Source organism: Mya arenaria, chromosome 17 (assembly GCF_026914265.1).
Source record: "Mya arenaria isolate MELC-2E11 chromosome 17, ASM2691426v1".
NCBI lineage: Eukaryota > Metazoa > Mollusca > Bivalvia > Myida > Myidae > Mya > Mya arenaria.
In genome coordinates, this window is record NC_069138.1 from 7,407,824 (window position 1) to 7,424,788 (window position 16,965).

The following is a 16,965-nucleotide window of genomic DNA, read 5'->3' on the forward strand; positions in this document are numbered from 1 at the left end:
TTGAGTTTTGTGTTGTTCTTCAATGTTTCTTGTTTGTGATTTTTTGTTTTTATGTTCTTTGTCTTTGGCGTTTGCCCGGTGCCATCAAACCGGGTTTATGTTTAAACGTTTTGCTACTGACCTTGTTTCTGTAGCTTTTCGCATAAATATTGAAAAACATTGTGTGTGATAAAACGTTTCACAACTTGTGAAATATGATATTTTGGCGTTGAGGTGATGTCTTGGCATTATTGTTAGTACAAAAATTGGATTCTGAAAGTTATGCTGGATTGTACAAGACTGCGTCAAGATATCACTAGTAATTTCATATAATTGTCCATGATTTCTGAAAAATATATCACCTGTAATTTGTTTCTTTTTACTTCCAGTTCACTGTCGTCTGGACTGCATATTATGCTAGAAAGCAAAGGGTATCATTCTTGTTTGTTCTTGTCCATAAAATGTTCTCGAGTATGTTATTTTATTTGTTTTTATTTTGAATAAGTTGAAAAGGGAAGGGAAGTTCTCAATAAGTCGAATAAATAATCAATAAAACGGCTTTACAAAAATCTTCCCACTTCTCTTTGTAAATATGCGAACGTCATATGCATTGTACATGGTTAAAATATTGTCAGACATGTTATTTATGTAAACACACTATTTTTTCTTCTTCTAGATATCGTAAAATTTAACGTTATGTTTCCACATTTTAAATACTCTCGTAAATCCTTTCACCACTGTTCGTATTAATAAAATATGTATTATGTAATATTTATTGAATGCATTAGGTTGATCGTCTGTACATATGTGTATTGATATTAAAGCATTGCTCTACTATATTTTCTTGGTTACGGTTGTTCCCCGAATACCACAGGCCATATAGTAACATAGATCCTTACAAGTTCATCTTGATTTAATTTAACGATATCCTTTATAAATAAACAGTGTATCTGTTCTGCAGCATACATTTAAGAGCCTCACAGATTCGTCATAAAATCCTGCATTTCTCCGTTGCAATTAGAAATTAATAGCAAAGTCAATAAATTATCAGATGTAGAACAAACAGTTTCTGCAAGGAGATTTAATGTGAGTATTATATGCGAATAAGTCTCAGAATTAAAATACATTTTACTTGCTTGTACGTTAATGTGTTAAATAGCAATTGAAATAAAATATAATTTATAACCGTAGTTTGATTTGAATACTCAAACACATTAGTATGTATAGCAATGTCGTATTGGTTTAAACCTCAAACATAAATTGTATGGTCGTTCAGTATTATGGATCAAAGGTTTAGCAATATTTGTATTTTGTTGTATTTTGAATATGTACCATGTCAAGTTGAATCGTCTATCCTTTTTTAAAGTCGCCATTGTAACCAATGTCTAGATTTCGTAAGAAACTGTGTTATATTTTTTCGGAACGTATCGGCTTCAAACAAAAATGTTTTTGTTCCTTCAGTATTTTCTTTTGGTCATACACTTTATTTAATAATATCCCAAAATACACCTTGCAATGTTAATACAATGTCTTATTTCGTTTGAAATATTAAGAATTCCGTTGCAGCAAATAGCTAAAACAATAACCTAAAATATGTGAGAAATGCTTGACACGTGTTTAAATTATTTATATACTAATCATTCATGGCAAGGATGCACATAGAATATTTCAATGTTAAGAAATCGACCTACGTCTATCAAAATAATTATATATACTATTGAAAAGAAAACCTTTCAATTTGTTATTGAAACAATTGTTCCGTTATAAGTAAATTTTGAAAATTTGGAGACAGTTCTACATTCCTAACCGATATTTATATATAATTTTTTACAGCAACAAGCTCAGAAGCCAAAAGTTTAAACATGAACGCCGTTTAGTGGCACAGCGATAAAGACATAGAACACACAAAAATCACAAACAAGAAACATGGAACAACAGCACATAACTCCACAAACAGCACAGCACATATGTTCTTTATAAAAAAAGCCAGTTGTGTTTATCAAGGACTGTTAGATCACCTTGGATCACTCAGTTAAATGTAAATTTAATGGGGGTTTAAACCAGTTTGTGTGAAAAACTTCACTCTTTTCCGAACAATCCAGAATAAAGTAAGAACGTAAATCTTATCAAAGTATGCATTACTTTGAGTTAAAACAATCAAGATACAAATGTTGTGTGTTGTGTATATCAATACCATTCTCGCCTGTGCTTGGTCATCTGGAGGAAGATGTGGCCATAGGAATATCATAGAGGTACACAAGCATTCGATCAGTTCATGCTTTTAACATTTAGGAGTAATTTCAGAAAAATCGAAACTAGACCAGTGGACATATGAAACGCTTTTGATGTGTATAAGCACGCTTGTCTATATAGGCAAAGTACGCGTCATGTGATATTACTTTGCATTGAGTTAATACCCAATTCATTACCTAAAATACTGTGTTACAGTGACATGGAAGCACATACCTGATATGTTTTTTTCTTTCGCTGCTTCCTTCTCCGAAGAACACATGTCAAAATACCTGTATCAATAAAGGATCAGTGTTACTAAATATTGACATTTTACGAACACTTCTTTTTCGAAAATACTCTTGCACTCTTCCACGGATTCTATGTTGATATTGCTATACATCAAATAATATTGTCTTAACAGTGCATTAACGTAATCAAATAGCTTATCATTTTCCAACTTATTTAGCAATTGTATTATGAGTGTTTTGTTAGTTTTTAAACGTAAAAAGGTGGTTTAACGTTAACTATGTATGTTTCCTAATTGTCCTTTGTGTAATCGCAAAAAAAAACTGCATCTAAAAGAATTCGTCAAACAAATCATACTTACATATTACACAGAAAGCCACCAGTGACAATTTGATACCGACGATTGTTCCAGTCGAAATTCGCGATGGATGTTTATCGTCTTCACCGTTTGCTTCTGCTAAAATTATAAAAATAAAACTCGTTCAAATTTAAGCTGAATGTGAATTCTGTGCCAGAATATCATTTTTTTTAGTTTGAACCCGTGTTAACTCGTACATATGTTTGAGAATCGATAGTTTCTCAAAGAAACTTAGTATCCTAGGTCTCGAACTTGACACAAGGGAAATGGTAGTACGCGTACCTACGGAAAAGATCGAAAAAATATTGGGGTATATCCAAAATATCACGGCCAAACAATCAACTACTCTGAAAGAAATGCAATCACTGATCGGGTCCCTCAATCTTTGTTGCCGCGCGATACCGTTAGGGCGCCCCTTCTGCATGAGACTGATAAACTCAACATGCGGTCTAAGCAAGCCTTTTAAAACTAGTAGCCAGTGAATCAGCCGAATGCCCATGTCTTGCTTCGTACATTGATTATTTATTTTTGAACGACCATAAATAACGGAAGAGCACTTTTAATACAAAAAAACTAACTCTTGAATTATAGGAATGCATAATAATTGGTATACTCAGTACTCGGTACTAGTCTAGAATATTATCTTAGGCCAGCCATTGTCGGACTCACACGCTGTTAAACGTTATTAAAGAAAAAAGGGAATGCTGGGAATGCAATGTCGAACTTGGTTTCCAGCCGTCGGTGATTTATATCCAATGTCTTCGAAGGCCCGTCTTTAAATATACGCGGTAGTATGCTATTGACATAACGTGTTGCTAGTGTTGTTTTTCTGACCCATAAGAAACTATGAAGAGGGGGGTAATAATTTATTTTCTAGAACCGGCCATAAGTTTGAAAATATTTTATTTTTTGTTCTTAAATGAATACATATTAATTCATCATTTCTTTAGACATGTTGACATTTCTCCTGGAAATGATAGTACGATGACATTTATGTACTTCTTTAGAAAAAAAGATAATGTTATACAGTCATTATTCAATTTTATCAATGAATGACGACTGCATTTAAGAAATAAACATACAGAAAAGCAAACTGTGATGAATAAAAAAGTAAACGTCTTACCTATCAAATATAACAACAGGCACCACAACTTCATGTTTTCCTTCTTATATTACAATTAGGGTTTGAATAGGGCTGGGCGGCTTTCTACATTCCATTTAGGTCTTTGTGTTCTGAAGTTTAGACAGAAAAAATGCTTCCGGTTCCAATTTAATAGTTTTCACATTTATCGCGTTTACGGTACATTACGTAATAAGTTACACTAGAGGAAAACAGCACCAAAAGCAAAACATCCGCACTGGAATATTCAATATTGTCTAGTTAGCGTTGTGTGAGGTGTGTGTGTTGTTTTGTGTGGGATATGTATCTGCTGTATTATGTGGGTTATATATGTGTTCTTTTGTATGAGGTGTATGTGTTGTTTTGTGTGGGAAATGTCTGTGCCTCTTTGGTGTGGGGTATGTCTGTGCTTTATTGTGACGGGTATGTCTGTGTTGTTTGGCTTGGAGTACATCTGTCTTGTCTTGTGTTGAGTGGGGTATGCCTGCGTTGTTTTGTGTAGGGTTGTGTATGCTGTTTGGATGTTGGATGTGTCTGTTATGTTTTGTATAGGATACGTCTGTGCTGTTTTTGTGTTGGGTATTTCTCGTTTGTTTTGTGATGGATTTGACTTTGTTGTTCCTTATGGGGTGTGTCTTAATTGTTCTTTTTGGGATATGTCTGTGCTTTTTTGTGGTAAATATCTGTCCTGTTTTGAGGGGGATTTGTCTGTGTTTATTTCTGTGGGGTATGTATGTGTTGTTTTGTATTGGATATGTCAGGCCGTTTTTTTGTTTTTTTTTAGTGGGGGGATATGTCAGTGTTATTTTGTGTGGAGGTAGGTCTGTGGGTTTTTTTCGGGGGTAGGTCTGTGGTGTCTTTGTGTGGGATATGAACGCGTAGTTTTAAATGGGGTTTATCTGTGTTGTTTTGTGTTGGGTGTGTCTGTGTTGTATCGTGTGGTGTATGTCTGTGTTGTTTTCTGTGGGGTATATCTGTCTTGTTGTGTGTGTCAGATATATATTTGCTGATTTTTGTGGAATAATTCTATGTAGCATTGTGCAGGTTATGTTTGTGTAGTTTTGTGTGGAATATGCATGAGTTATAAGTATGGTGTGTGTGCTGTTTTGCGTGATGTGTGTCTGTGGAGTCTTGTGTGGTGGTATGTCTTAGTTAGTCTTTGTAGTTTTGTGTGGGGCATGTTTTTGTTGTTTTGTACGGATTATGTCTGAGTTGTTGTTTTTGGGTGTGTCTGTATTGTTTTGTGTAGGATATGTCAGTGTTGGTTTGTGTGGAGTAAGTAAGTGTGTTTAAAGTGGGGGGGGGGTGTCTGCTTTGTTTTGTGCTAAGTATATATGTGTTGTTTTGTGTAGGATATGTCAGTGTTGGTTTGTGTGGGGTAAGTAATTGTGTTTAGAGTGGGGGGTGTCAGCCTTGTTTTGTGCTAAGTGTATCTGTGTTGTTTTGTGTGAGAAATGTCCGCTTTGTTTTGTGTGGGTTTGTCTGTGTTGTTTTGTTTGTGATATGTTTGTGCTGTTTTATATGGTATATGTTTGTATTGTATTGTGTTTGATATGTCAGTGTTGTTCAGTGTAGGGTTCATCTGTGTTGTTTTGTGTGGGGATGTCTGCCTTGTTTTGTCTGGAATATGTAAGTGCTGTTTTGTATTCGATATATATGTGCTTTTGTAAGTTGAATATGTCTGTATTGTATTATATGGTATACGTCTGTGTAAAGTTTTTGTTGTTGTTGTTGTGTTTGGCACATACATTTTTACTTAATTCAATTAGAAGGTCGACAACATACACAAAACATGCAAAGTAACATTTATACATGATACATGATTTCAAAGTAAGACAAAGAATATTTTTTTAGACAAACCAGTATATTACACATTGTCAACGTATGCTTTATATTGAACTGGTATTCGAGTACAATTCTATTGGAAATGTAGCTAAAATAGAAAACGTTCTAGAAAACGTTCTACAACTGTATATTCACTTTTTTGTCTTATCTGATAATGTTGTGTTATTAAAAATATCCAGAGCCAGCCTTCGGCTTTTCATAAAACCTGGCAATGTTTATTTTTTTTCTTTTACAAAGAAATATGATTTTTATTATGACAAGATTTTGATCAATGGAATACACTTTTTGTAAAATATGCTGTAGCAAAGGCTGTATTTTATTACAATCCCCAAACATATGAAGGAAAGTTTCTTCACAGCGTTCAGAAAAAGAACATAGCTTATTATCAACTATTTTTATTTTATATAGCAACGATCTTGTTGGTAGTATTCTGTGAATTATCATTGTCTGTAGCCATTGAATATATGAGTCTCTTGTGCATAAGAATACATAGCTATATGCAGCTATCCATTTAATATTGATATTTTCATGTAGTATTAACAACATCCACTGTTCTTGACAAATTGGTATATCATAGAAAAACGTGTTGTAAAGAAATTGATTTCGGTCCTGTTTTACCAAAATAGGGTATCAATAACAAATTATACATTAATTATTACAAAGAGCAATGTCAATGTCTCTTAACAAAATGTTCTTTTGTTTCATATATGAATCGATTGCATATTTAATACCATTGTAATGTAAAAAGTTCATTTGTTTTTGCCAACAATCAATTGTAAAGCACTAAGACTTTACATTTACCATATAAATCGAAAAAGTATTTTACATAGGGTAACCGTTTATTATATAAGGCATGCATAAATACATAGTTTCCCTTTTTAAAGTTATGTTACTTTCATTATGTACTATATAATTTTTAAGCAATTTTATTTTTAAACAATTCATATAACTCTCAACATTCTTATACCACCTTCTGTAAAATATTTCACAAACACTATACTTTGTATTTGAGGTTTTCAATTCCATACAAACTTAGAGAATAACTCATTGAGTTGTTTCATAAAATCATTTGATGGATAAAGTAAGCTGATAAATAAGTGTGTAAACAGTGGTAAAAATGACTTTACGACAGTAAGTCTCCCTGTAGGTGTTAATTTCCTTCTTTTCCAATATCGAACGCTATTATTCTCTTTCAACAGTTTCTCATCAAAGTTTATTTTACACATTTTATTAAGATCGACATTAAAATGAACAAGAACTAATTTAAAGCTAGTATCACCCCATAACAATTTAAATTTTGTTTTAATGGATCTGGCAGAATATTTTAGTGTTCCGATCCAAACTAACTTCGTCTTATCAAAATTTACTTTTACACCTTTAGATAATTAAGAAAACCTATACAACTGCTCTATGACAGTTTTCATTGTTGTTTTTTTGTACCATCTAATAAAAAAGATGTATCACCTGCAAATTGTGAATATTTCTCCCCATCGATATATTGATATACCTTTTATATTTTTACAATATCTTATCTTAATAGGAAGGATTTCTGCACATACAATAAATAAATATGGTTAAATTGGATCCCCATGTCTACATCCTCTTCATATCTTAAATAAAATCTGACAATTATCCATTTAATTGAACAGCAACCTCAGTAGTATATGAAAACATTCTAATCCAACTTTTAAACGTATCACCAAACTTAAATAATTCTAAAGTTTTCTCAATAAAATTAAATGATATTGAACCACACGCATCCGCATAATGAGACCAGGAAATTTCTTATAATCACACTATTTCATTACATCATACAATAATCTAGTGTGTTAACTATGCTTCCGACAAATCCAGTTGTTGTTTTTTAAACTTAAAACTCTTATATACTTTTCAATTTATTTATTATGCTACCTGAAGATATCTTGTTTTTGACATTAAGCAAAGTAATAGGTCTGCAAATGTTCAAGAATTGTTTCAGTTTATTTTCTTTTAGTATATACACAGTCGTACCTAATGTTTTATTTCTAGAAAACAAACTACACTTGAAGGCTTGGTTTAACAAAATTGCCAATATTTTTTCCAAAACATCTTATCTTATGTATGTTGAATACATTATAAACACAATTATCTTGTTAATTTTGCAGATCGAGATCAACAGATTCCCATTCACTGTAAAGATTGTCATAACATTTGTCAGACTCTTTCAAAGTTTTATCTTGTTCATATATAAAAGTGCCAACGTCTCTTTCAATAAATGGTATATGCTAATCGGAAATAGTTTTCTTTTCTAAGTTGAAAGTATGAGGCAGTCATCTCGCCATTTTCTATCCATTCTGCTCGAGATCTAATTACAAAGCCCTTAAGCATTTTACTTCTTAATTCTCCGTCTCTAAAAATAATGGTTTGCTGTTCTTTATGATATTTTCAAAATTTCTAAAAATAAGTCATCAATAATTACAAACTGTATTTGTGATCTATCCATTTCTATCACAGCATCACTTTCATATACAGGAATACAATATTGTAAAACAATATCATCAATGTTTCTTTAAATACATTCTAAATAGTCAATGTCTAATAAAAGTGAGTTATTCAATTTACCATGTTTGGTTGACTTTTTAAGCAATAATTGAATGATCTGATTTGTAATGTTCATGGCTGTAAAAACATTCCCCATTCAAATCTGAATATATTGTTCTCAAGTTCATCGATAAAAAAAATCCTGAATACAGACAATCAAACTATTTTTCTTAAAGTAAATTAATTCGTTCAATGCACTTTTTGTATTATTTTACGTTATATTATTTATATGTCTTTGATGTTTTGTGTAGGATATATGTGTGATGTATTGTGTGAGATATGTGTGGGGTGTTTTATGTGTTGTTATGTGTCGGTTATGGCTGTGTTGTTTTGTAGGGGATATGTCTGTGTTGGTCTTTGTGGGCTGTGACTGTGTTCCTCTTTGACGGGTATGTCGGTGTTGTTTAGTGTGATGGATGGTAGCCTTGTTTGTTTTTATAAAGATGTGTGTGATGCTTTGTTTTCGATATGTGTGCTGTTTTGAGTGGGATATGTCTGTGCTGTTTTATTTTCGATAGGCCTGTGCTGTTTTGTTTTCGATATGTCTATGCTGTTTAGAATGGGATATGTCTGTCTTGTTTTGTGTGGGATATGTCTATGCTATGTTTTGTGGAATATGTCTGTGCTGTGTTAAGAGGGAGATGTCGGTGCTGTAATAAGTGGGCTTTGTCAGTGCAGTGTTCTGTGGGATATATCTGTGATGTTTTCAGTGTGCTATGTATGTGCTGTGTTAAGTGGGATATGTATGTGCTGTGTTGAGTGGGATATGTCTATGCTATGTTGTGTGGGATTTGACTGTGCTGTGTTGTGTGGGATATATCTTCGATGTTTTGAGTGTGTTATGTCTATGCTGTATTGAGTGGAATATGTCTGTGCTGTGTTGAGTGGGATATATCTGTTTTGTGTTGAGTGGTATATGTCTGTGTTGTTCTGAGTGGGCTATGTATGTGCTGTTTTGAGTGGTTATGTCTGTGTTGTATTGAGTGGGATATTTCTGTTTTGTGTTGAGTTGGATATGTCTGTGTTGTTGTGAATGGGATATGTCTGTGCTGTTTTGAGTGGGCTATGTCTGTGCTATGTTTTGTGGGTTATGTTAGTGATGTGTAGTGTGGGATATGTCTGTGATGTGTTTTATTGGATATAACTGTGCTGTGTTGTATGGAATATATCTGTGCTGTGTTGAGTTGGATATGTATGTGTTGTGTTGTGTGGGATATGTCTGTGCTGTGTTGTGTGGGATATGTCTTTGCTCTGTAGTGTGGGATATGTCTATGTTGTGTTTGTGGTATATGTATGTGATGTGTTGTTTATGATATATCTGTGCTGTGTTGAGAGGATTATGTCTGTGCAGTGATGAGTGGTATATTTATGTGCCGTGTTGCGTGGGATATGTCTGTGCTGTGTTTAGTGGGCTATGTCTGTTCTGTGTTTGGTGGCTATGTCTAAGCTGTTTTGGGTAGGGTATGTCTGTGCTTTGTTAAGTGTGCTAAGTTTGTGCTGTATTGTTATGTGTAGGATATATCTGTATTGTTATGTGTTGGGTTTGTCACTATTGTTATGTGTTGGGTTTGTCTGTGTTGTTTTGTGTTGGGTATGTCTGTGTTGTTTTGTGTTGGATTTGTCTGTATTGTTATGTGTTCGGTTTGTCTGTATTGTTATGTGTTGGGTATGTCTGTATTGTTTTGTGTTGGGTTTGTCTTTATTGTTATGTGTTGGGTATGTCTGTATTGTTATGTGTAGGATATATCTGTTTTGTTATGTGTTGGGTTTGTCACTATTGCTATGTGTTGGGTTTTTCTGTGTTGTTTTGTGTTGGGTATGTCTGTGTTGTTTTGTGTTGGGTATGTCTGTATTGTTATGTGTTGGGTTTGTCTGTATTGTTATGTGTTGGGTATGTCTGTTTTGTTATGTGTTGGGTTTGTCTTTATTGTTATGTATTGGATATGTCTGTATTGTTTTGTGTTGGGTTTGTCTGTGTTGTTTTGTGTTGGGTATGTCTGCATTGTTTTGTGTTGGGTTTGTCAGTATTGTTTTGTGTTGGGTATGTCTATATTGTTAAGTGTTGGGTTTTTCTGTATTGTTTTGTGTTGGGTTTGTAAGTATTGTTATGTGTTGGGTTTGTCAGTATTGTTATGTGTTGGGTATGTTTGTGTTGTTTTGTGTTGGGTTTGTCTGTAATGTTATGTGTTGGGTTTGTCTGTATTGTTTTGTGTTGGGTTTGTCAGTATTGTTATGTGTTGGGTATGTCAGTATTGTTATGTGTTGGGTTTGTCAGTATTGTTATATGTTGGGTTTGTCTCTGTTGTTTTGTGTTTGATTTGTCTGTATTGTTTTGTGTTGGGTATGTCTGCATTGTTTTGTGTTGGGTTTGTCAGTATTGTTTTGTGTTGGGTATGTCTATATTGTTATGTGTTGGGTTTTTCTGCATTGTTTTGTGTTGGGTTTGTCAGTATTGTTTTGTGTTGGGTATGTCTATATTGTTATGTGTTGGGTTTTTCTGTATTGTTTTGTGTTGGGTTTGTCAGTATTGTTATGTGTTCGGTTTGTCAGTATTGTTATGTGTTGGGTATGTTTTTGTTGTTTTGTGTTGGGTTTGTCTGTATTGTTATGTTTTGGGTTTGTCTGTATTGTTTTGTGTTGGGTTTGTCAGTATTGTTATGTGTTGGGTTTGTCAGTATTGTTATGTGTTGGGTTTGTCAGTATTGTTATATGTTGGGTTTGTCTCTGTTGTTTTGTGTTGGATTTGTCTGTATTGTTTTGTGTTGGGTTTCTCTGTGTTGTTTTGTGTTGGGTATGTCTGCATTGTTTTGTGTTGGGTTTGTCAGTATTGTTTTGTGTTGGGTATGTCTATATTGTTATGTGTTGGGTTTTTCTGTATTGTTTTGTGTTGGGCTTGTCAGTATTGTTATGTGTTGGGTTTGTCAGTATTGTTATGTGTTGGGTATGTTTTTGTTGTTTTGTGTTGGGTTTGTCTGTATTGTTATGTGTTGGGTTTGTCTGTATTGTTTTGTGTTGGGTTTGTCAGTATTGTTATGTGTTGGGTATGTCAGTATTGTTATGTGTTGGGTTTGTCAGTATTGTAATGTGTTGGGTTTGTCTGTATTGTTATGTGTTGGGTTTGTCAGTATTATGTGTTGTGTATTTCTGTATTTTTTTTGTGTTGGGTATGTCTGTATTGTTATGTGTTGGGTTTGTCGGAATTGTTATTTGTTGGGTTTGTCAGTATTGTTATATGTTGGGTATGTCTGTATTGTTTTGTGTTGGGTATGTCTGTATTTTTATGTGTTGGGTATGTCTGTATTGTTTTGTGTTGGGTATGTCTGTATTGTTATGTGTTGGGTATGTCTGTATTGTTATGTGTTGGGTTTGTCAGCATTGTTATGTGTTGGGTTTGTCAGTATTGTTATGTGTTGGTTATGTCTGTGTTGTTTTGTGTTGGGTATGTCTGTATTGTTTTGTGTTGGGTTTGTTTGTATTTTTATGTGTTGGGTATGTCTGAATTGTTATGTGTTGGGTTTGTCTGTATTGTTTTGTGTTGGGTATGCCTGTATTATTTTGTGTTTGGTATGTCTGTATTGTTTTGTGTTGGATTTGTCAGTGTTGTCTTGTGTTGAGTATGTCTGCTCTGTTTTTGGGATGGGTTTGTCTGTGTTTTCTAGTGTTGGGTATGTCTGTGTTGTTATGAGTTAGGTATTTCTGTATTGTTTTGTGTTGGGTATGTCTGTATTGTTTTGTGTTGGGCATATCTATATTGTTATGTCTTGGGTTTGTTAGTATTGTTATATATTGGGTATGTCTGTGTTGTTATGTGTTGGGTATGTCTGTATTGTTTTATGTTGGGTTTGTTTGTATTTTTATGTGTTGGGTATGTCTGTATTGTTATGTGTTGGGTATGTCTGTATTATTTTGTGTTGGGTATGTCTGTTTTGTTTTGTGTTGGGTTTGTCAGTATTATTATGTGTTGGGTATGTCTGTAATGTTTTGTTTTGGGTATGTCTGTTTTGTTTTGTGTTGGGTTTGTCAGTATTATTTTGTGTTGGGTATGCCTGTATTATTTTGTGTTGGGTTTGTCAGTATAATTTTGTGTTGGGTATGCCTGTATTATTTTGTGTTGGGTTTATCAGTATTATTATGTGTTGGGTATGTCTGTATTATTTTGTGTTGGGTATGTCTGTATTGTTTTGTGTTGGGTATGTCTGTATTATTTTGTGTTGGGTATGTCTGTATTGTTTTGTGTTGGATTTGTCAGTGTTGTCTTGTGTTGAGTATGTCTGCTCTGTTTTTGGGATGGGTTTGTCTGTGTTGTCTTGTGTTGGTTATGTCTGTGTTGTTATGTGTTAGGTATTTCTGTATTGTTTTGTGTTGGGTATGTCTGTATTGTTTGGTTTGGGTTTATCTGTATTGTTATGTGTTGGGTATATCTGTTTTGTTATGTGTTGGGTATGTCTGTATTGTTATGGTTTGGGTTTGTCTGTATTTTTTACGTGTTGGGTATGTCTGTATTAGTACGTGTTGGGTATGTCTGTATTGTTTTGTGTTGGGTATGTCTGTTTTGTTTTGTGTTGGGTTTGTCAGTATTGTTTTGTGTTGGGTTTGTCAGTATTGTAAGGTGTTGGGTTTGTCTGTATTGTTATGTGTTGGGTATGTCTGTATTGTTTTGTGTTGGGTATGTCTGTTTTGTTTTGTGTTGGGTTTGTCAGTATTGTTTTGTGTTGGGTTGGTCAGTATTGTAAGGTGTTGGGTTTGTCTGTATTGTCATGTGTTGGGTTTGTCAGTATTGTTATGTGTTGGGTATGTCTTTGTTGTTTTGTGTATGGTTTATCTGTATTGTTATGTGTTGGGTATGTCTGTATTGTTATGTGCTGAGTATGTCTGTATTGTTTTGTGTTTGGTTTGTCTGTATTGTTTTGTTTTGGGTTTGTCTGTATTGTTTTGTTTTGGGTTTGTCTGTATTGCTATATGTTGGGTTTGTCTGTATTGTTTTGTTTTGGGTTTGTCTGTATTGCTATGTGTTGGGTTTGTCTGTATTGTTATGTACTGGGTATGTCTGTGTTGTTATGTGTTTGGTATGTCTGTATTGTTTTGTGTTCTGTATGTCTGTGTTGTTTTGTGTTGGGTTTGTCTGTATTGTTTTGTGTTGGGTATGTCTGTGTTGTTATGTGTTTGGTATGTCTGTATTGTTTTGTGTTCTGTATGTCTGTGTTGTTTTGTGTTGGGTTTGTCTGTATTGTTTTGTGTTGGGTATGTCTGTATTGTTTTGTGTTGGGTATATCTGTATTGTTATGTGTTGGGTTTGTCAGTATTTTTATGTGTTGGGTATGTCTGTATTGTTTTGTTTTGGGTATGTCTGTATTGTTTTGTGTTGGGTTTTTCAGTATTGTTTTGTGTTGGGTATGTCTGTATTAATATGTGTTGGGTTTGTCTGTATTGTTATGTGTTGGGTTTGTCAGTATTGTTATGTGTTGGGTATGTCTGTATTGTTTTGTGTTGGGTATGTCTGTATTGTTATGTGTTGGGTATTTCTGTATTGTTTTGTGTTGGATTTGTCAGTATTGTTATGTGTTGGGTTTGTCAGTCTTGTTATATGTTGGGTATGTCTGTAATGTTATGTGTTGGGTATGTCTGTATTGTTTTGTGTTGGGTTTGTTTGTATTTTTATGTGTTGGGTATGTCTGTATTGTTATTTGTTGGGTTTGTCTGTATTGTTAGGTGTTGGGTATGTCTGTTTTGTTTTGTGTTGGGTTTGTCAGTATTATTTTGTGTTGGGTATGCCTGTATTATTTTGTGTTGTGTTTGTCAGTATTATTATGTGTTGGGTATGTCTGTATTATTTTGTGTTGGGTATGTCTGTTTTGTTTTGTGTTGGGTTTGTCAGTATATTTTGTGTTGGGTATGTCTGTTTTGTTTTATGTTGGGTTTGTTAGTATTATTTTGTGTTGGGTATGTCTGTATTATTTTGTGTTGGGTATGTCTGTTTTGTTTTGTGTTGGGTTTGTCAGTATTATTATGTGTTGGGTATGTCTGTATTGTTTTGTTTTGGGTATGTCTGTTTTGTTTTGTGTTGGGTTTGTCAGTATTATTTTGTGTTGGGTATGCCTGTATTATTTTGTGTTGGGTTTGTCAGTATTATTTTGTGTTGGGTATGCCTGTATTATTTTGTGTTGGGTTTGTCAGTATTATTATGTGTTGGGTATGTCTGTATTATTTTGTGTTGGGTATGTCTGTATTGTTTTTTGTTGGGTATGTCTGTATTAGTTTGTGTTGGGTATGTCTGTATTGTTTTGTGTTGGATTTGTCAGTGTTGTCTTGTGTTGAGTATGTCTGCTCTGTTTTTGGGATGTGTATTTCTGTATTGTTTTGTGTTGGGTATGTCTGTATTGTTTGGTTTGGGTTTATCTGTATTGTTATGTGTTGGATATATCTGTATTGTTATGTGTTGGGTATGTCTGTATTGTTATGGTTTGGGTTTGTCTGTATTTTTACGTGTTGGGTATGTCTGTATTAGTACGTGTTGGGTATGTCTGTATTGTTTTGTGTTGGGTATGTCTGTATTGTTTTTAGGTTGGGTATGTCTGTATTGTTATGTGTTGGGTTTGTCATAATTGTTATATGTTGGGTTTGTCAGTATTGTTATCTGTTGGGTATGTCTGTATTGTTTTGTGTTGGGTATGTCTGTATTTTTATGTGTTGGGTTTGTCTGTATTGTTATGTGTTTGGTTTGTCGGTATTGTTTTGTGTTGGGTATGTCTGTATTGTTATGTGTTGGGTTTGTCAGTATTGTTATGTGTTGGGTTTGTCGTTATTATTATGTGTTGGGTATGTCTGTGTTGTTATGTGTTGGGTATGTCTGTATTGTTTTGTGTTGGGTTTGTTTGTATTTTTATGTGTTGGGTATGTCTGTATTGTTATATGTTGGGTTTTTCTGTATTGTTTTGTGTTGGGTATGTCTGTTTTGTTTTGTGTTGGGTTTGTCAGTATTGTTTTGTGTTGGGTTTGTCAGTATTGTTTTGTGTTGGGTTTGTCTGTATTGTTATGTGTTGGGTTTGTCAGAATTGTTATGTGTTGGGTATGTCTTTGTTGTTTTGTGTATGGTTTATCTGTATTGTTATGTGTTGGGTATGTCTGTATTGTTATGTGTTGAGTATGACTGTATTGTTTTGTGTTTGGTTTGTCTGTATTATTTTGTTTTGGGTTTGTCTGTATTGTTTTGTTTTGGGTTTGTCTGTATTGCTTTGTGTTGGGTTTGTCGTTATTGTTATGTACTGGGTATGTCTGTGTTGTTATGTGTTGGGTATGTCTGTATTGTTTTGTGTTCTGTATGTCTGTGTTGTTTTGTGTTGGGTTTGTCTGTATTGTTTTGTGTTGGGTATGTCTGTATTGTTTTGTGTTGGGTTTGTCTGTATTTTTATGTGTGGGGTATGTCTGTATTGTTATGGTTTGGGTTTGTCTGTATTTTTATGTGTTGGGTATGTCTGTATTGTTTTGTGTTGGGTATGTCTGTATTGTTTTGTGTTGGATTTGTCAGTGTTGTCTTGTGTTGGGTATGTATGTGTTGTTATGTGTTGGGTATGTCTGTATTGTTTTGTGTTGGGTATGTCTGTATTGTTTTGTGTTGGGTTTGTCTGTATTGTTATGAGTTGGGTATGTCTGTATTGTTATGTGTTGGGTATGTCTGTGTTGTTTTGTGTTGGGATTGTCAGTGCTGTTTTGTGTTGGGTATGTCTGTATTGTTTTGTGTTGCGTTTGTCAGTATAGTTTTGTGTTGGGTATGTCTGTATTGTTTTGTTTTGGGTATGTCTGTATTGTTTTGTGTTGGGTTTGTCAGTATTGTTATGTTTTGGGTTTGTCAGTATTGTTATGTGTTGGGTATGTCTGTGTTGTTATGTGTTGGATATGTCTGTATTGTTATGTGTTGGGTATGTCTGTATTGTTATGTGTTGGGTTTGTCAGTATTGTTATGTTTTGGGTTTGTCAGTATTGTTATGTGTTGGGTATGTCTGTGTTGTTATGTGTTGGATATGTCTGTATTGTTTTGTGTTGGGTTTGTTTGTATTTTTTATGGGTTGGGTATGTCTGTATTGTTATGGGTTGGGTTGGTCTGTATTGTTTTGTGTTGGGTATGTCTGTTTTGTTTTGTGTTGGGTTTGTCAGTATTGTTTTGTGTTGGGTATGCCTGTATTATTTTGTGTTTGGTATGTCTGTATTGTTTTGTGTTGGGTATGTGTGTATTGTTTTGTGTTGGGTTTGTCAGTATTGTTATGTGTTGGGTGTGTCTGTATTGTTTTGTGTTGGGTATGTCTGTATTGTTATGTGTTGGGTATGTCTGTATTGTTATGTGTTGGGTTTGTCAGTATTGTTATGTTTTGGGTTTGTCAGTATTGTTATGTGTTGGGTATGTCTGTGTTGTTATGTGTTGGATATGTCTGTATTGTTTTGTGTTGGGTTTGTTTGTATTTTTTATGGGTTGGGTATGTCTGTATTGTTATGGGTTGGGTTGGTCTGTATTGTTTTGTGTTGGGTATGTCTGTTTTGTTTTGTGTTGGGTTTGTCAGTATTGTTTTGTGTTGGGAATGCCTGTATTATTTTGTGTTTGGTATGTCTGTAT

At 33.9% G+C, this 16,965-nt stretch overlaps 1 protein-coding gene across 6 annotated transcripts in view; it reads right to left on the bottom strand.

Moving 5' to 3' along the window:
- The window catches only part of LOC128223680 (uncharacterized), a 129,913-nt gene that overhangs the window by 70,963 nt on the left and 41,985 nt on the right, over positions 1-16,965 (bottom strand). For 5 of the 6 annotated variants that reach the window (XR_008259323.1, XR_008259324.1, XM_052932976.1 and 2 more), the window contains exons 2-4: positions 3,939-4,048; positions 2,819-2,914; positions 2,446-2,501 (exon numbers count right to left, since the gene is read on the bottom strand). Coding sequence is in view for 4 of the 6 variants with exons in the window: in XM_052932976.1 (XP_052788936.1) it covers positions 2,446-2,501; positions 2,819-2,914; positions 3,939-3,972 (186 nt within the window). In the remaining 2 variants the exon portion in view is untranslated. The remainder of the gene's footprint in view (positions 1-2,445; positions 2,502-2,818; positions 2,915-3,938; positions 4,049-16,965) is intronic. The other variant, XM_052932974.1, reaches the window with a different exon arrangement.